The following is a 19,928-nucleotide window of genomic DNA, read 5'->3' as shown; positions in this document are numbered from 1 at the left end:
TCAAACAGTCTAGTTCATTTAAATTGAAGTGAATACATATATTGCCAAATATAGCATTAATATATATGATTAAAGGAATAATACATATGTATCTCAGGATCCAAATATGGGGGGTGGTTGGTGTATGACTAGTCTGTTACTTATCACTTAAAGGAACATATTGCACATTGGGAGAAACATGTTAAACACTTTTACTTATTTAATGAAATTTATCATGAAGAAAGGGTATATATTAATGATAATAAACTTTATTTCTAGCAACATTTTGTGACCTTCCTTAAACCTGTCTCATAGTCCATTTGGGCTATTATAATAAAATACCACAGACTTAGTGGCTTACAAACAACAGAAATTTATTTCTAACAGCTCTGGAGGCTGTAAGTCCAAGATCAGGGTGCCAGCACAAATGGGTGAGAGCAGTTTTTTAGGTCACACACCTCTCATTACATCCTTACATGGTGGCAGGAACTAGTGATTTCTATGGAGATTGATTGATTGATTGATTGATTGATTTAAAGTTTATTTATTTATTTTGAGAGAGAGAGAAAAGAGTGGGAGAGGGACAGAGAGAGGGAGAGAGAGAATCCCAGGGAAGCTCTGCACGGTCAGCACAGAGCCCAGTTCGGGGCTCGACTCATGAACCATGAGACCATGACCTGAGCTGAAATAGGAGTTGGATGCTTAACCAGCTGAGCCACCCAGGCGCCCCTCTATGGAGCTTCTTTGAAAGGTGTAAATCATACTTATGAGAATTCCATTGTAATGAACTAAGCACCTCCCAAAGGCCCCACGTTCTAATATCATGTTTGGGGGTTAGGATTTCAACATTTGACCACAGCACTTTGTCTCACCAATAAGAAAATAAATATTTATAGTAGATGCTGTTTCCTTCAATTTTGCTATCTCTCCATGTTTTCTCATTAGTATATTTAGAATTTCAGATACATTGGGAGGGCAAGAAATGCTTGTTGAATTGGATTGTCTTGTTTGAATAACAACAATAATAAATTTATTGCTAAAACAATAATTAATAAAATATAATAAAATAACAATAATAGATAAATAAGAAAGAACACTGGGACATATTTTGTTTTGGGGAGTGGACTGTAGCAGTCATAGAGAGCTCCTCTTCAAGAGAACCAGCTGTGTGGAGAACTGTTGACTAATAGTCTATAGCTGATACTCCTTTGGATTCACCATCATGTTCAGGCAGAGTCCACGCTCACTCTGAGAGCTCAGCCGATGGCTGAGCATGATGGGTCAGACAGGAGCTGGCCAATATCTGCGTAACATGGCGTCTTCTGATAGGCAGTCTTTGCTTAGGGACTTCCTGTCATCCTAACAGAGAATTTTTAGAACTGCACTTCAGGCTGACATTTTCCTACCCTGTCCTTCCTTCTCTTCCTTCTTTCTTAGGTGTTGAGGTTTCAACCCAGTCTGAAAGCCTTTATCATTGATTCCTTCTCCTTCCCATTTTATCCTTCTCAGGCATTTACCACAATAAATGTCTTGCAGGTCTAACTATTCCTTGGCATCTGCTTCTCGGGGAACTTTAGATGACACAGAAGATTTACACTAACTGATTTTACCACTTATATTTAGGCTCTGGTAATGAGGACAGATTGGTTTTGTTATAAAGATAGATAAATAAGTCATGGTACAGCATAGAAGGTTCAGAGAGAAATCCTTACTTATACAGTCAATTGATTTTTGACCAAGCAGCAAAGTAAATCCATAGGGATAGGAAAATCTTTTAAGCAAATTGATGCTGGAAATACTATTCATGAGAAAACAATTAAATGACCTCTATCTCACACCATATACAACAATTAATTTTAAATATATCAAACCGCACATATAAAGCTTAAAAATAAATCTTCTGGAAGAAAATATAGAAAAGTATGCTGGTGTAGGCACAGATTTCTTAGACATACTCTAGAAAGTACTACATTCAAAAGAAAAAAAAACAAAGACAAAATAAACTTCATTAAAATTAGAACATCTGTTTATCAGAAAACTATTCATAGGCAAGCCACAGACTTGGCAAATGTTTACAATACGTATACCTGACAAAGGTATTGTAACCATAATATGTAACAAGTTAAAAATTAAGAGATACCTCAATAATAAAAAGGCCATTTCATAAATGGGCAAATGATTTGAAAGATACATCCCAAAGAAAGGCATGCAAATGGCCAATAAGCACATGGAAATGTACTTAACTTTCCGTACCTCCTTAGATGCACAGTCAGTAGCTGGACAACACTCCCTTGGCAACTGTATTGCCCTCCCTTGCTTCAGTGCATGGGCTGTGTGTATCCTGAGCAGCTTAAGCACTTGTCGGGTTTCCATTCATCCAAGCACCGATCCCATAGAGCTGCTCCTCTGAGATTCCAGAATCTGGTTATTCTTCCTTTTCTATGTGTTCCACCAGTTGTGAAAATGGTTATTTTCTATAGTTTACTAGTCTTTATACTTTTTTGTAGTTTAATATTTTCTGTAGTTTAACAGTCTTTATATTTTTCAATTTTTTTCTCTTTCCCCCTTGCAATATCTGTATAAACCAATTCTTTGTTTTAAATATACTCTATAGGAAGCACATATTATGCCATTTGTTTTTCTGACTGGACCTTGTCTGATACGGGTAACTCATTTTATGTGATTTTGATGGATTGATTTGCTCACGTTAGGAGACATTGTCTTGTCCAATCAGCACATGCCGAATCTCAATGGCAGTGATTAGTCAGAAATAGGCATTTGACTTGTCTTTTCTGCCATAACTATTAAAAAAACATTTTTCTTTTCTCCCTAGAGTTACTGAGTTGGTAAGATTAAATCTAGGGATTTTGATGGTTCTCTTTTCACTACATGGGGAGAACCCATCTGGGATTAAAACTGAGTAGAATTAAACAGAACAAAAAGTGGGAAGAGAGACATACCCATGAAGGACTTGGTCCTGTACAGCCACACAAGAAGCCATGTGTGTTCTCAATTCACCAATTTCACACACTTCTGTGTTACAGGCTGGCTTATCGAGATAAATTTGACTTGAATTTCTGTCACTTAATTTGAAGGAGTCTTTATGTACGCTTTAGAAAATTGTGTATATCACCTCTACCACACAATTATGTAGTGGTAAAATAAATCAATTTTGGATTCATAGCCATTTAAATATGAATCTTTCTCTGGCAGTTGCTGTTTTGACCTTGCAACAGCAATTAATCCCTCCTGCCTGATTTAGAGGGTGGGTGTAAGGTGACATGAGGGAAGGTGGATAAAGAATCCAGCACTGTGACTGGCTAACAATAACTAATAGTGCTACAAATCTCAGTTTCCTTGGTTATCTCTCTAATATACTGAGAAATCATAGGGTCAAGGCCTATACCTCATTCTGTTCGTGTTCACTCTGTCTTGTAGTCTAAATGCTCAAAAAATTGTTCATTAAATGAAATGAGCCAGTAAAATCTCTAAAATAAAGAGAAAGTCTATTTATGGAGTTTTAGCCCTCATGTAGCATCTACTTTGGGTGGAATATAACTGATCAAGACCTGGAACATTAAACTCCAGGCTCCAGGTTCCTGTGGACTTAGTGTGATCCTAGAAGTGCAGTGGAGGACTCGGGTTAAAGACAGAAGACAACGTAAGCAACTTGTCTCTATTTCTTCTTGAAATTCACGGATGTGACAGAATGGATTAAAATGGCATTAACTCAGATAATTTATGATTATAGCCATATGTCGGTAGGAATTAGGAATAGAGACCAAGAAGAGAATGTGCACGAATGTGCAGTGATGAAAGGGGGTAGAAAAGTTCCAAATTCTTATCTTCTGTAGGAGTCCAGGTTAGAAAACTGTTAGAGTAATCTGAATTTGAGATAACGAGAGAATGCAGAAGCTGTGTAAGAGGGAAGACCAAACCTTTCAAGGAGTTGGATTCTCTGGGACTTGGAGACTGGACGAAGATGGCAAGTGAGAGGAAATTGCTTCAGTTTAGTTTGTAGACTAGTTGCCTTGGATGATGGTGAAAATGATGATCTGGAGGAGGAGCAATGGAAATCGTAAGAAAATGCTAACTTCAGGGGCGCCTGGGTGGCGCAGTCGGTTGAGCGTCCGGCTTCAGCCAGGTCACGATCTCGCGGTCTGTGAGTTCGAGCCCCGCGTCGGGCTCTGGGCTGATGGCTCAGAGCCTGGAGCCTGTTTCCAATTCTGTGTCTCCCTCTCTCTCTGCCCCTCCCCCGTTCATGCTCTGTCTCTCTCTGTCCCAAAAATAAATAAACGTTAAAAAAAAAAAAAAATTAAAAAAAAAAAAAAAAAAAAAGAAAATGCTAACTTCAGTTTTGGGAACTTTGTGCTTGTGGCACATAATGGACATAAGATAGAGCTTTCTGAGAGGTACTTAAGGAAGAAATGCATATATATGTAGATATAGATCTACATATGGGTCCACATTTCTCAAAATGAGTGATTTTGCCCCCCCACCCCCACCCCCAGGGACTTGTGCCAATGTCTGGAGAACATTTTGCTGGTCACAACTGGTGCTGGGGATACTACTGGCATCTAATGGGTAGAGGCCAGGGATGCTTTCAACTTACAATATGTAGGATGGTCTCACGATAAAGAATTATCTTGTTCAAAATGTTAATGGTGCCAAGGTTGAAAAACCTTGATATGATTAATATGGATTGGGAACAGGGGAGGGGTACCAACACTTATCAGGCCCCTTTTATGTGTCAGGCATGTTTCTGATACTTTGTATGATTTAACCCATTTAATCCTCACAGCAATCCCTATGAGATTGCTCTTTACTAAACTCATTTTATAGATATACATAGGTATAAGTAAATATAAAAGTATACATACAAGGGCCGGAGAAGTTATCACTGCCTTCAGTCTCATAATTAAGGACTTTAAAGCCCAGACTTAAACTCAGTCTCACTTGAGGGCCCACTCCCACTCTCTCAACCACTTTGCTAGAATATCCCTTTACAGGAGTGAGATCCACAAACATGGACAGGGCTAAAGCTATGATTTAATGTTTTGCTTATGGGATCCCAGAGGCTTTAGGAAAATGCTAGAAATGGCAAGTGACCATGCCCAGATTTTCCTCTTAGAACTGTGCAAAGACTCCAGGGGATGATAAAGGAAATGACGCACTTCCTTCCTCTGAATTGGGGGTTAAGAATGTCTATTGTGAAAATATAAACTGAGCAGAACGTGGAGTCTTAAGGGATCCAACATTAGGTCTATGACACAGGATATAAACGTAGGCTCAGTAATGTCTATCCTCAGTGGACTCATTTAACTTGGAAGGAAATAATGAGGGAGAGAATAAATCTTCTGTGATTCTAATCAATTTCCCCAGAACTACAGGTCATGCAATAGATTCCCATTTGAGTCAATTGTTTTGGAGCTCAAATAAGGTTGTTTTCCTTCTTGCAAGTGAAGAGGACTTCTGGACAAATTCTCAAATAGAGAGCATGGCCTGTTCTCCAGAATGCCTCTTTTAGCCTGTCAAAGACCTAGGGTGTACTGATGGATATTGCCTTTTTCCTTGTCAGAAACTTTGACCCCTCAGGACTGTAGAGTAGAAGTGGCCATAAGGTCCAGCAGCAGTGAGGCCTCTAGGAAAGCGAAGGTGATGGGGCGCCTGGGTGGCGCAGTCGGTTAAGCGTCCGACTTCAGCCAGGTCACGATCTCGCGGCCCGTGAGTTCGAGCCCCGCGTCGGGCTCTGGGCTGGTGGCTCGGAGCCTGGAGCCTGTTTCCGATTCTGTGTCTCCCTCTCTCTCTGCCCCTCCCCCGTTCATGCTCTGTCTCTCTCTGTCCCAAAAATAAATAAACGTTGGAAAGCGAAGGTGAGGGTTGAATTACATTTGTCTGGATAATTTTCTTTCAGACTCCAGACTGCACAAGTCAAGGGTTGTGGGGAACAACACCAATTTATTAATTTATTGCTCTTGTCAGCCTTAATCCTGAATGGAAACTGGGGAGAAGGGAGGAAATGATGTGCAGAGACATTGGGGGTCTACCAGCATTCTTTCTGCACAAATAGCATGTGTAGGATTAGAAGAGAAAATGAGGAGTCATTCAGAATAATCATAGGAAGTCTTTCTCCTTGGATTCCTTGCATGTGTCTTTATATAACCTTGAGCTTGTAAGCCAGCAGATGCATCTCTACCTCTGGAGACAAAGAGTGAGGGTCCATTGTTAATGTCAGCTTCTACCTCTGTTCCTGCAGATCATACCTGTGAAGTGAATGGCTGTGGAAAATGACTCCTCTGTGACTGACTTTATCCTTATGGGATTAACAGACCAACCTGAACTCCAACTACCTCTGTTTTTTCTGTTTTTGGTGAACTATGTGGTCACTGTGGTGGGCAATTTGAGCTTAATTAATTTAATTTGCCTGAATTCACACCTTCACACCCCCATGTACTTTTTCCTCTTCAATCTGTCCCTGATTGATCTCTGTTATTCATTTGTCTCTACCCCAAAAATGCTGATGAGCTTTATTTCGGACAAGAACATCATCTCCTTAATGGGATGCATGACTCAGTTATTTTTCTTCTGCTTTTTTGTCAACTCTGAGTGCTATGTGTTGACAGCCATGGCCTATGATCGCTATGTGGCCATCTGTAAACCTCTGCTATACACCATTACCATGTCCCCTCAAGTCTGTTCTCTGCTGATGTCTGGTTCATATGTGATGGGTTTTGCTGGTGCCATGGTCCACACAGGGTGCATGATCAGGCTGATCTTTTGTGACTCCAGTGCCATTGACCATTACATGTGTGACATTTTTCCCCTCCTCCAGCTCTCCTGCAGCAGTACCTATGCCAGTGAGCTGGTTATCTCTGTTATTGTGGGCTCAGTTGTCATTGCATCTAGCCTCATTATCTTTATTTCTTATTTTTTGATTCTTTTCAATATCCTTCACATCTCATCAGCTCAGGGTTGGCCCAAAGCCTTCAGCACCTGTGGCTCCCACATAGTAACTGTTGGCCTGTTCTATGGATTTGGGTTGCTCACTCATGTCAAGCCATCATCTTCTGGGTCTGTGAGCCAAGGGAAATTTTTTTCAGTGTTTTACACCAATGTGGTACCCATGCTCAACCCTTTCATTTATAGCCTCAGGAATAAAGATATCAAACTTGCTCTGAAGAAAACCCTGAAGAGAATTACAAACTGAGTAGAACCATCTATGTCTCCTTTACTATGTCTTTTTGTCTGCTCTCTGGTCTTCTTCATCCTCTTCTTATTTTTTCCTTCCTCTTACCTTTATAAAGTCTTCTGGGCAGGATTTCTACCTTAGTTTCCCTTTTTTCCCCTCTTGTCACTTAATGTAACCATTTGGGCCTATTCCTGGACTTGAGGGTCATCCTCAGTTCTAAGGTGACCCCAAACTGATCTTTATTCACCATTATCAGTTGGAGACACAAGGCTAACCTTTCCTATTTAAGGTTAACTCTACCTATTAGTTTTTCTCTTGTCTTTCCCATCCAGGGTAAGCCATCAGGTAGTATGCTATCTTACGAGTTCATTTCTTTCTTTCTTTTTTTTTGCTTTCTCTGAAACAGTTACACAGAGAACTTACCTGTTTCAAGGGTTTTATTACCTATAATTGCATTAAAACAGAGAAGGCATGAGAAAAATTGTGGATACTACATTTGTAAAAATTTCCAGAAATTTTTAGGATTCTTTTAGTAATGGTTCTTGTTCTGGATTTTTATTATCATGTATGTAATGGAATTGAATACCTTGTTGAATCTAGCTTCTTTCTTTTATTCTTGAAGATGCTTGGAAATGAATGAGCTACACTACTCTGCTCACATTTTCCAATCCCCGCTAATAATGAATGCCTCTGTTTGTGCAGTGGTCAACTGATATTTTGTCATAAATAGAATTGAAATTACCATCAACTTGTCTGTGTATGCATGGATTGTGATTGTGATTAAAAATCACAGAATAATATTCTTGGCTACAGAATAGGGTGTCATGTGCAATGTCAAGATTCTTTGCCATTGCACATGGCAAAGGATTCCCTTTGCAAAGGAAACAGGGATTCCTTTTGCAAAGGAAGATTTGTTTTCTGCTTTCAAAAGACAAAAATATATGGCGGAAACCTTGCCCTATTGGGATTTATTTTTCCAATATGTAAATTTGACTCCTCCCTTTGGTCTCTTACAAGAAAAATTAAATCTATGGTCCATATGTGTGCCACATTCTTTATAATTTATATTAAAAGATAAGCCTATCTATCTTGTTCTTGGATGAGGAAATAGTTATGTGACTTGCAGGCACACTTAATGGTGCAGAGCCTAGTGTTTTAGTCCACTGTGCATCTCACAAAGAAATGGAAGGGAAGAAAGGAGAATTGTGAAGGAATAAGAGAACTTCTGGAATGTTGTTCCAGAATGAGTTTGAAAGTGGGAATTTTCATGGAAATAATGTCCTCAGCCATGATGCCTATCCAAAAGCAATTGTCTACAGAGCTTTGATGCCCAGCTAGAAAAATGCATCTGTCTCTGGAGAAGTTTGATTTTAAAGTGAGGTTACAGGGTGAGTTACAAAGATATATTTTGTCACAATATTTTTATGTCTGTGATCATTTCTTGGGATACTGAGGCTGAGGAGTTTGGGGGTAAGCCTCCCTGGTGAGGCATGCTACAATTTTCAGAGTATTATGTATAGTTTAACAAGCCTGTTAGATATTATGCTATCTGCTGGAAACAAGCAACAAAAAAGAGTTCTTTATAATAAATACAATGGAAAATAGGACTCTACAAAATTTTCCTATTTTGTGTGTAACTTTGTGTGTGTCTACCATCCATAACTACTTTCAATGATTTTAGGGTCAGATATCTCTCAAGGGATATATCCTAGGCAGGGGATATATTAGATTATCTCTGTCATTTTTATGTTTATACAAAGATATCATGAGTTTTGAGAAGTTCTAAAACATTAGTTTGTAAGAATAGCCTTATGAAATAACTAATGCTTTTAAGAACTTTGCTTAAACCAGATTAAAATTATTGTTACAAGATTTGGCTCAGTCAGTTAAGGGCCCAACTCTTGATTTTGGCTCAGGTCATGATCTTGCAGTTTGTGAGATCAAGCCCTGCCTCTGGCTCTGTGCTGACAGCATGAAGCCTGCTTGGGATTCTCTCTCTCCCTCTGTCTCTCTGCCCCTCCCCTGCTTGCACTCTAACTTTCTCTCTCTCCCAAAATAAATAAACATTAAAAAACTACAAGAACAGATAATCAGGTAATTATATTTAGTATACTACCTAGCACACTGTCATAATTTTTATGGTTTGTTTTTTGAGAGAGAGAGCATGAATGGGGGAAGGCAGAGAGAGGGGGACAGAGGATCTGAAGCAGTGTCCACGGCATCAGCACAGAGCCTGATGTGGGGCTGGAACTCACACACCTTGAGATCATGACCTAAGCCAAAGATCAACGATCAAACAACTGAGCCCCACTGGGCCCCAGGTGCCCCACTGTCATAATTAAAAAACAAAAAACAAAACAAAACTTTTATTCCTCAAGTAAATATGAATGCCTCATACCCACATCTGTCCTTCTTTGTCTACATCCACTTAAATGCCTGGTTAAATAGCTTAAAACTGTTTGGTTTGAATTTGGCTCTAAAGCACATGTTTTTAGAAGTTCACATGCTTTAATAAAGACCTAGAATAAGACATACAACATGCGTGTCTATAAATCCTTGGTACTTAACAAAAAATAAAATGTTTATCACAGGCATAGCACATAACTTGTGGTCTGAATACTGTATGTAGGCATCAGCACTCCATAGCCTGGCTCAGTTCTGTGAAGTCAACAGTCTTAACTTCACAGGTCAAAATTCTTGTGTTGACCTAGCAAATCTAATTGATTTAACTTTTTAATTTAAACCACATTTTAATATTTATAAATAAAATTTTTGAAATTTAAGCCTAGTGTTTTAAATATTTATGTAATAAGAAAATTCAATGTGAAATAATTTCAGAATATATAAGCTTATTTTACAACTATTGAATGTTTGGAAATTTTGTATATGTATTTTGGTGACTTTTTAAAAGATGTGGATATTGTTATATACTTATTTCTTTTTCTCCTGTTATATCGTAGTTGTTTCCTAAACAATTTAAATTGGAAAATCCTTTGTTTCACTTACATTCAACCCATATTAACATAAGTTAAAGACATATCAAATCTTTTTTATATATAGAAAATTACATTAATTATAATCTGCTTAAGTAGATTATGTTAACTTAAAAGGGTCCTTTAGTTAAACTTTCCAAGAAAACATGAAATAAGAAATCTTAGAAACTTATTGTTTTAGCAGTTATGAATGGTGAATGGTACCTGTTCATCAACGAAGTTCATTCCATTATTTCAAGGAATTGAAATGTTTTCAGGTCCTTGATTTGCTTCAGCACTAAGGCTGACTTACTAATGAAAAACTTTTTAGATTTTTTTAAATCCAAAGTTCTCATTCTTTCTCCTTCATGAATAAAAATTGGGACAGAGTTTTCTCTGCATAGCAGACAGTATGGCAAATGGGTTAAGGTTAAGGTGTTGGATTTAGGGCAATCAGATTTGACTGTGAACAGCTGGAGTTTAAATCTGATTGCCAAGCATGTGGTAGGTAGCCTAGAAACAGAGATAAAGAGGAAAGGAAGTCTCTACTACAAAGCTGTAATCATCAAGACAGCATGCTTTTAATTCCTTTGCCTTTGGAGATGTGTCAAGTACGAAATTGCTGCAGCTGAGGTCAGAGAGGTTTTTTTCCTGCTTTCTCCTCTAACATTTTGATGGTTTTCTGTCTCACATTCACGTCCTTTATCCATTTTGAGTTTATTTTTGTGACTGGTGTAAGAAAGTGGTCTAGTTTCATCCTTCTGCATGTTGCTGTCCAGTTCTCCCAGCACCATTTGTTAAAGAGACTTTTTTTCCATTGGAAAGAGCCTAAATGTCCATCAACGGATGAATGAATAAAGAAATTGTGGTTTATATACACAATGGAATACTACCTGGCAATGAGAAAGAATGATATATGGCCTTTTATAGCAATGTGGATGGAATTGGAGAGTGTTATACTAAGTGATATAAGTCATACAGAGAAAGACAGATACCATATGTTTTCACTCTTATGTGGCTCCTGAGAAACTTAACAGAAGACCATGGGAGAGGGGAAGGAAAAAAAGAGTTAGAGAGGGAGAGAGCCAAATGTAAGAGACTCTTAAAAACTGAGAATAAACTTAGGGTTGATGGGGGGTGGGAGGGGGGGCAGGGTGAGTGATGGGCATTAAGAAGGGCACCTGTTGGGACGACCACTGGGTGTTGTATGGAAACAAATTTGAGAAAAAAACAAGAGGTAGGAAGATGGCAGCATAGGAGGACGCTGGGCTCACCTCATCCTGCTGATCACTTAGATTCCACCCACCCTACCTAACTAACCTAGAAAACCTCCAGAAGACTAACAAAATGGACTGTCTGGAGCCACGTGTAGACAAGAGGCCCACAGAAGAGGATCCACCTGCCTAATACGCCCTTGGCCAGATCCCATTGAAGCAGCACCACAAGCCTAGAAGTGTGCAAATAGCCCAGACAGGGGCCACACCACTCCACAGTGAGTTCTGCCCTGGGAGAGGGAAAGATAATGTACACATCAGTCTGACTGTGGCCCCAGCAGTGGGCTGGAGACAGACATCAGGTCTGACTACGGCCCCGCCCACCAACACAAGTTACTCCAGCACAGGGGAAGTACTCTGCAGTTCCACACCACCCCAGGGACTACCCAAAATGACAAACTGGAAGAACTGTCTGCAAAAGAAACTCCAGGAAGTACAACAGCTAACGAATTGGTCAAAAACTATTTAAGCAATATAATGGAACAAGAATTTAGAATAATATTCATAAAATTAATCGCTGGGCTTGAAAAAAGTATAGAGGACAGCAGAGACTCTATTGCTACAAAGATCAAGGGACTAAGAAATAGTCATGAGGAGCTAAAAAACATTATAAATAAGGTGCAAAATAAAATGGAGGTGATCACAGCTCGGATTGAAGAGGCAGAGGAGAGAATAGGAAAATTAGAAGATAAAATTATGGAAAAAGAGGAAGCTGAGAAAAAGAGAGAAAAAAAAAATCCAGGAGTATGAGGGGAGAATTAGATAACTACGTGATGCATTCAAACGGAACAATATCTGTATTGTAGGAATTCCAGAAGAGGAAGAGAGAGAGAAAAGGGCTGAAGGTGTAGTTGAACAAATCATAGCTGAGAACTTCCCTGATCTGGGGAAGGAAAAAGGCATTGAAATCCAAGAGGCACAGAGAACTCCCTTAAGATGTAACTTGAATCGATCTTCTGCATGACATATCATAGTGAAACTGGCAAAATACAAGGATAAAGAGAAAATTCTGAAAGCAGCTGGGCATAAACAGGCTCTAACCTATAAAGGGAGACCCATAAGACTAGTGGCAGACCTGTCTATTGAAACTTGGCAATCAAGAAAGGAATGGCAGGAAATCTTCAACGTAATGAACAGAAAAAATATGCAGCCGAGAATCCTTTATCCAGCAAGTCTGTCATTCAGAATAGAAGGGGGAATAAAGGTCTTCACAAACAAACAAAAACTGAAGGAATTCATCACCACTAAACCAGCCCTACAAGAGCTCCTAAGGGGGGTTCTGTGAGTGAAATGTTGCAAGGACCACAAAGTACCAGAGACATCACTACAAGCATGAAACCTACAGACATCACAATGACTCTAAACCCATAGCTTTCCTTTAATAACACTGAATGTAAATGGACTAAATGCTCCAACCAAAAGACATAGGGTATCAGAATGGGTAAAAAAACAAGACCCATCTTTTTTCTGTCTACAAGAGACTCATTTTAGACCCGAGGACACCTTCAGATTGAAAGTGAGGGGATGGAGAACTAGCTATCATGCTAATGGAAGTCAAAAGAAAGCTGGAGTAGCCATACTTATATCAGACAAACTAGACTTTAAATCAAAGGCTGTAACAAGAGATGAAGAATCGCATTATATAAGAATTATAGGGTCTATCCATCAGGAAGAGCTAACAATTATAAATGTCTATGCACCGAATACAGGAGCCCCCAAATACATAAAACAATTAATCACAAACATAAGCAACCTTATTGGTAAAAATGTGGTAATTGCCGGGGACTTACACTTATAGCAATGGATAGATCATCTAGACAAAGATCAATAAAGAAACAAGGGCCCTGAATGATACATTGGATCAGATGGACTTGACAGATATATTTAGAACTCTGCATCCCAAAGCAACAGAATACACTTTCTTCTCAAGTGCACATGGAACATTCTCCAAGATAGATGACATACTGGGTCACAAAACAGCCCTTCACAAGTATACAAGAATTGAGATCATACCATGCACACTTTCAGACCACAATGCTATGAAACTTGAAATCAACCACAGGAAGAAGTCTGGAAAGCCTCCAAAAGCATGGAGGTTAAAGAACACCCTACTAAAGAATGAATGGGTCAGCCAGCCAATTAGAGAAGAAATTAAAAAATATAGGGAAACAAATGAAAATGAAAATACAACACTCCAAATGCTTTGGGATGCAGCAAAGGCAGTCCTGAGAGGAAAAACATCGCAATCCAGGCCTATCTCAAGAAACAAGAAAAATCTCAAATACGAAATCTAACAGCACACCTAAAGGAAATAGAAGTGGAACAACAAAGACACCCCAAACCCAGCAGAAGAAGAGAAATAATAAAGATCAGAGCAGAAATAAACAATATAGAATCTAAAAAAAAACTGTAGAGCTGATCAATGAAACCAAGAGTTGGTTTTTTGAAAAATAAACAAAATTGATAAACCTCTAGCCAGGCTTCTCAAAAAGAAAAGGGAGATGACCCAAATAGATAAAATCATGAATGAAAATGGAATTATTACAACCAATCCCTCAGAATTACAAACAACTATCAGGGAAAACTACATAAAATTATTTGCCAACAAACTGGACAACCGTGAAGAAATGGACAAATTCCTAAGCACCCACACACTTCCAAAACTCAAACAGGAAGAAATAGAAAACTTGAACAGACCCACAACCAGCAAAGAAATTGAATCAGTTGTGAAATATCTTCCAACAAGTAAGAGTCCAGGACCAGATGGCTTCCCTGGGGAAATCTACCAGACATTTAAAGCAGAGCTAATACCTATCCTTCTCAAGCTATTCCAAAAAATAGAAAGGAAAGGAAAACTTCCAGACTCATTCTATGAAGCTGGCATTACTTTGATTCCTAAATCAGACAGAGATTCAGCAAAACAAGAGAACTACAAGCCAATATCCCTGATGAATATGGATGCAAAAATTCCCAACAAGATACTCTCAAATCAAATTCAACAGCATATAAAAAAATTATTCATCATGATCAAGTGGAATTCATTCCTGGGATGCAGGGCTGGTTCAACATTCGCAAATCAATCAACGTGATACATCACATTAATAAAAGAAAAGATAAGAACCATATGATCCTGTCAATCAATGCAGAAAAATCATTTGACAAAATTCAGCACCCTTTCTTAATAAAAACCCTCAAGAAAGTCGGGATAGAAAGAACATACTTAAACATCATCAAAGCCATTTATGAAAAGCCCACAGCTAATATCATCCTCAATGGGGAAAAACTGAGAGCTTTTTCCCTGAGATCAGGAACACGACAGGGATGTCCACTCTCACTGCTGTTGTTTAACATAGTGTTGGAAGTTCTAGCATCAGCAACCAGACAACAAAAGGAAATCAAAGGCATCAAAATTGGCAAAGATGAAGTTAAGCTTTCATTTTTTGCAGATGACATGATACTATACATGGAAAGCCCGATAGACTCCACCAGAAGTCTGCTAGAACTGACACATGAATTCAGCAAAGTCGCAGGATACAAAATCGATGTACAGAAATCAGTTGCATTCTTATACACTAACAATGAAGCAACAGAAAGACAAATAAACTCATCCCATTCACAATTGCACCAAGAAGCATAAAATACCTAGGAATAAATCTAACCAAAGATGTAAAGATCTGTATGCTGAAAACTATAGAAAGCGTATGAAGGAAATTGAAGAAGATATAAAGAAATGGAAAAACATTCTGTGCTCATGGATTGGAAGAATAAATATTGTCAAAATGTCAATACTACCCAAAGCTATCTACACATTCAATACAATCCCAATCAAAATTGCACCAGCATTCATCTCGAAGCTAGAACAAGCAATCCTAAAATTCATATGGAACCACAAAAGGCCCCGAATAGCCAAAGTAATTTTGAAGAAGACCAAAGCGGGAGGCATCACAATCCCAGACTTTAGCCTCTACTACAAAGCTGTTATCATCAAGACAGCATGGAATTGGCACAAAACAGACACATAGACCAATGGAATAGAATAGAAACCCCAGAACTAGACCCACAAACGTATGGCCAACTAATCTTTGACAAAGCAGGAAAGAATATCCAATGGAAAAAAGACAGTCTCTTTAACAATTGGTGCTGGGAGAACTGGACAGCAACATGCAGAAGAATGAAACTAGACCACTTTCTCACACCATTCACAAAAATAAACTCCAAATGGATAAAGGACCTGAATGTGAGACAGGAAACCATCAAAACCCTAGTGGAGAAAGCAGGAAAAGACCTCTCTGACCTCAGCCGTAGCAATTTCTTACCTGACACATCCCCAAAGGCAAGGGAATTAAAAGCAAAAATAAACTACTGGGACCTTATGAAGATAAAAAGCTTCTGCACAGCAAAGGAAACAACCAACAAAACTAAAAGGCAACCAACGGAATGGGAAAAGATATTTGCAAATGACATATCGGACAAAGGGCTAGTATCCAAAATCTGTAAAGAGCTCACCAAACTCCACACCCAAAAAACAACCCAGTGAAGAAATGGGCAGAAAACGTAATAGACACTGCTCTAAAGAAGACTTCCGGATGGCCAACAGGCACATGAAATGATGCTCAACGTCACTCCTTATCAGGGAAATACAAATCAAAACCACACTCAGATATCACCTCACGCTAGTCAGAGTGGCCAAAATGAACAAATCAGGAGACTATAGATGCTGGAGAGGATGTGGAGAAACGGGAACCCTCTTGCACTGTTGGTGAGAATGCAAATTGGTGGAGCCACTCTAGAAAACAGTGTGGAGGTTCCTCAGAAAATTAAAAATAGACCTACCCTATGACCCAGCAATAGCACTGCTAGGAATTTACCCAAGGGATACAGGAGTACTGATGCATAGGGGCTCTTGTACCCCAATGTTCATAGCAGCACTCTCAACAATAGCCAAATTATGGAAAGAGCCCAAATGTCCATCAACTGATGAATGGATATAGAAATTGTGGTTTATATAGACAATGGAGTACTACTTGGCAATGAGAAAGAATGAAATATGGCCCTTTGTAGCAACATGGATGGAACTGGAGAGTGTGATGCTAAGTGAAATAAGCCATACAGAGAAAGACAGATACCATATGTTTTCACTCTTATGTGGATCCTGAGAAACTTAACAGAAACCCATGGGGAAGGGGAAGGAAAAAAAAAGAGGTTAGAGTGGGAGAGAGCCAAAGCATAAGAGACTGTTAAAAACTGAGAACAAACTGAGGGTTGATGGGGGGTGGGAGGGAGGGGAGGGTGGGTGATGGGTATTGAGGAGGGCACCTTTTGGGACGACCACTGGGTGTTTTATGGAAACCAATTTGACAATAAACTTCATATATTGAAAAATAAATAAATAAATAAATAATTCTCATCAAACAAACAGACAAAAACTCAAGACAAATATGTGAGAGGTAATAGATGTGTTCATTCAAAGGGGGGAATTCTTTCACAATGTATATGTACATCAAATCCTGATGTTGTACACCTTAAATATCTTTTTTAAATTATTTTTAATTTTATTTAAACCCAAGTTAGTTAACATATAGTGTAATAAAACTATCTATTTTTACCTTCAAAAAAAAAAACAGAACAAACTGAGGTTTGATGGGGGGTGGGAGGGGGGAGGATGGGTGATGGGCATTGAGGAAGGCACCTCATTGGAAAGAAAACTGGGTGTTGTATGGAAACCAATTTGACAATAAATTTCATATTAAAAATAAGTAAATAAATAATTAAATAAACATTAAAAAAATTTTTTTAGATAAAAGTCGACCCAAGGTCTAATAAGTCATTTTATAGAAGGGTTTTCTAAAATCACCACTGTTCACATTTTGGGCCAGATAATTCTTTGTTGTGGAAGGTTGTCCTTTGTATTGTAGAATGCTTGGGGGCATCCATCCCTGGGTTTTACCCACCGCATGCCAGTAGCATTCTCCCCATCCTTCCCCTCCCAACCCCCAGATGGTGACAACCAAAACTGTTTCCAGACATTGTCAAATGTACCCTGGGGATTAAAATTACACCAGTTTCATTGTGCCTGGGTGGCTTAGTCGGTTTAGCGTCTGACTTTGGCTCAGGTCATGATCCCACAGTTGGTGGGTTCGAGCCCAACATTGGGCTGTGTGCTGACTGCTCAGAGCCTGGACCTTGCTGTGGATCTGTGTCTCCCTCTCTCTCTGCCCCTCCCCCGCTCATGTTTTGTCTGTCTCTCAAAGATAAATAGAAATGTTTTACAAAATTAAAAAAAAAAGAGTAAAGGAAGTCTGATGTGATTGCACTCCTATGGTTTTGGCAAGCAGCAAGAACAAGAAACAAAAATGGTACCCACTGCTCCATTTTTAAAGCCCAGACAGGGGCACCTGGGTGGCTCAGTTGGTTAAGCATCCCACTCATGATTTCGGCTCAGGTCATAATCTCATGTTTGGTGAGTCTGGGCCCTGTGTTGGGCTCTGTGTTGACAGCAGGGAGCCTGCTTGTGATTCTTTCCTCTCTCTGCCCCTGCCCCCCCCGCCACTTGCATGAGCGCATACCCTCTCACTCTCAAAATAAATAAATATTTTTTAAAAATGAACTGAGGGTTGATGGGGGGTGGGAAGGAGGGGAAAGTGGGTGATGTACATTGAGGAGGGCACCTGTTGGGATGAGCACTGGGTGTTGTATGGAAACCAATTTGACAATTTCATATTAAAAAAAAATAAAATTAAAATTAAAAAATAACACAAAAAAAGCCCAGACATATTGTTACTCCACTGTCTGGTGGCCAGCTATAGCAGCTACATGCAGAGGAGGACAGTGCCCATTGTGAACAAGAGTCCCATGGCTCTTGTCTAGGCTGCTGAAGAGTTGTGTTTTAAGTGTGCCAGGAGCATTCGTAGATGCTGTAGTCTGTGGTTGTGGGAGGCCAGGCAAGGAATCCTTAATTTGCTCCAGATAGATGCCCCCACATCTGTTTCCCCATTTCAGATACTCCGGTCCATCACCAGAGGGATGTACCTTCTTAGTACTATTGAAGCTAGTGTGATTGTTCTAAGAATGTACAAGCGTTCTGCAAATTAGGGCTTTGTTCTTCTGAAGTGTTTGAAATGAAATATGAAATTGGCTCTAAATTGGTTTAACATGAAAGAGAAAAGCTCTTTCCTTATTTGAATGATTTCATTTGTAAACTTTTGAATGGTTTTAAAAGTGATTTAAAACTCTATGTTACTTTTATATTCAATATTTTTTGTTATGGGGATTGTAAAAAAATTTATGATGATACGCATTAAGAATTCATGATCAGTAATTGCTGTTTAATTCACAAAACCTGATAGAAAAAATAGGTTCCAGAAACAAGCACATATTTTAATTAAGGATTATGAAGATATTTTATTTGGAAATATTATCTAATAAATAAAATAATAACAAGTCTCCTTCCCCTCCCCCATGGTCTTCTGTTAAGTTTCTCAGGATCCACATAAGAGTGAAAGCATATGGTATCTTTCTTTCTCTGTATGACTTATTTCACTTAGCATAACACTCTCCGGTTCCATCCACGTTGCTACAAAAGGCCATATTTCATTCTTTCTCATTGCCAAATAGTATTCCATTGTGTATATAAACCACAATTTCTTTATCCATTCATCCATAAGAGACTCTTAAAAACTGAGAATAAACTGAGGGTTGATGGGGAGTGGGAGGGAGGGGAGGGTGGGTGATGGGCATTAAGGAGGGCACCTGTTGGAAGGAGCACTGGGTGTTGTATGGAAACCAATTTGACAATAAATTTCATATAAAAAATAATAAAAATAAAGTTATTTAACCTAAAAAAATAATGACATTTTTCAAGTGTATTTTGAGTTTCAAATAATTTACATTAATATGGTATTTATTGAAAATACTAAACTTTTATTTTACCACGAAACATAACACACATATTGAAAAGTTCACAGAATATTTATTCATAATTTAATAAATAATAAATCAATGTAATCTCCACCCAGTTCATAAAATATTGCCAAAATAGTTTATTAAGTATTTATAGCTGTATTTTTCCCCATATGGGTATTTAGTTCCCCCAAACTTAGCCCAACAATATGAGATAGGTAAATAGTTAAATTAGGGCAAGTGGAATGGGGTATTCATGACATAGTTCAACTTTTGGTGAATGTCTTCATAGTGGGAGGAATGTTTGTATAAACAGTCATATTCAGTGTTAAAAGAGTAAGGTAATATATATTATAATTTTGTGAGTTTTTGCAAGTTTCTGCACACTAACTATCTATTAGACTTACTACACAGAATCCTGTAAATAATGTACAGAAAATATTTTGGAAAGAAAATATCTAGATAAGGAAAGAAAGCTCTTGGGTCTTTCTCAATTCTCTCATGCTCCTTGGGTTTACCACTCTTACATCTGGCCATTCAGAGCATACTATTAACTTTTTTTGTCTGACCAGGACTCTACTTTTATTATTGTTTTTTCTCTACTAAATAGCTTTT

At 38.6% G+C, this 19,928-nt stretch overlaps 1 protein-coding gene across 1 annotated transcript; it reads left to right on the top strand.

Moving 5' to 3' along the window:
- Positions 1–6,229: 6,229 nt before the first annotated feature.
- LOC125147075 (olfactory receptor 143-like) lies at positions 6,230–7,186 on the top strand. The gene has a single exon (XM_047824047.1). The coding sequence runs from the start codon at positions 6,254–6,256 to the stop codon at positions 7,184–7,186; it is 933 nt and encodes a 310-aa protein (XP_047680003.1). The 5' UTR covers positions 6,230–6,253.
- The last annotated feature ends 12,742 nt before the right edge of the window (positions 7,187–19,928 follow it).

The sequence above is a fragment of the Prionailurus viverrinus genome, chromosome D1 (genome assembly GCF_022837055.1).
Source record: "Prionailurus viverrinus isolate Anna chromosome D1, UM_Priviv_1.0, whole genome shotgun sequence".
Taxonomy (NCBI): domain Eukaryota; kingdom Metazoa; phylum Chordata; class Mammalia; order Carnivora; family Felidae; genus Prionailurus; species Prionailurus viverrinus.
The sequence above is the reverse complement of the archived record's forward strand: the minus strand, read 5'-3'. Positions and strand labels throughout refer to the sequence as shown.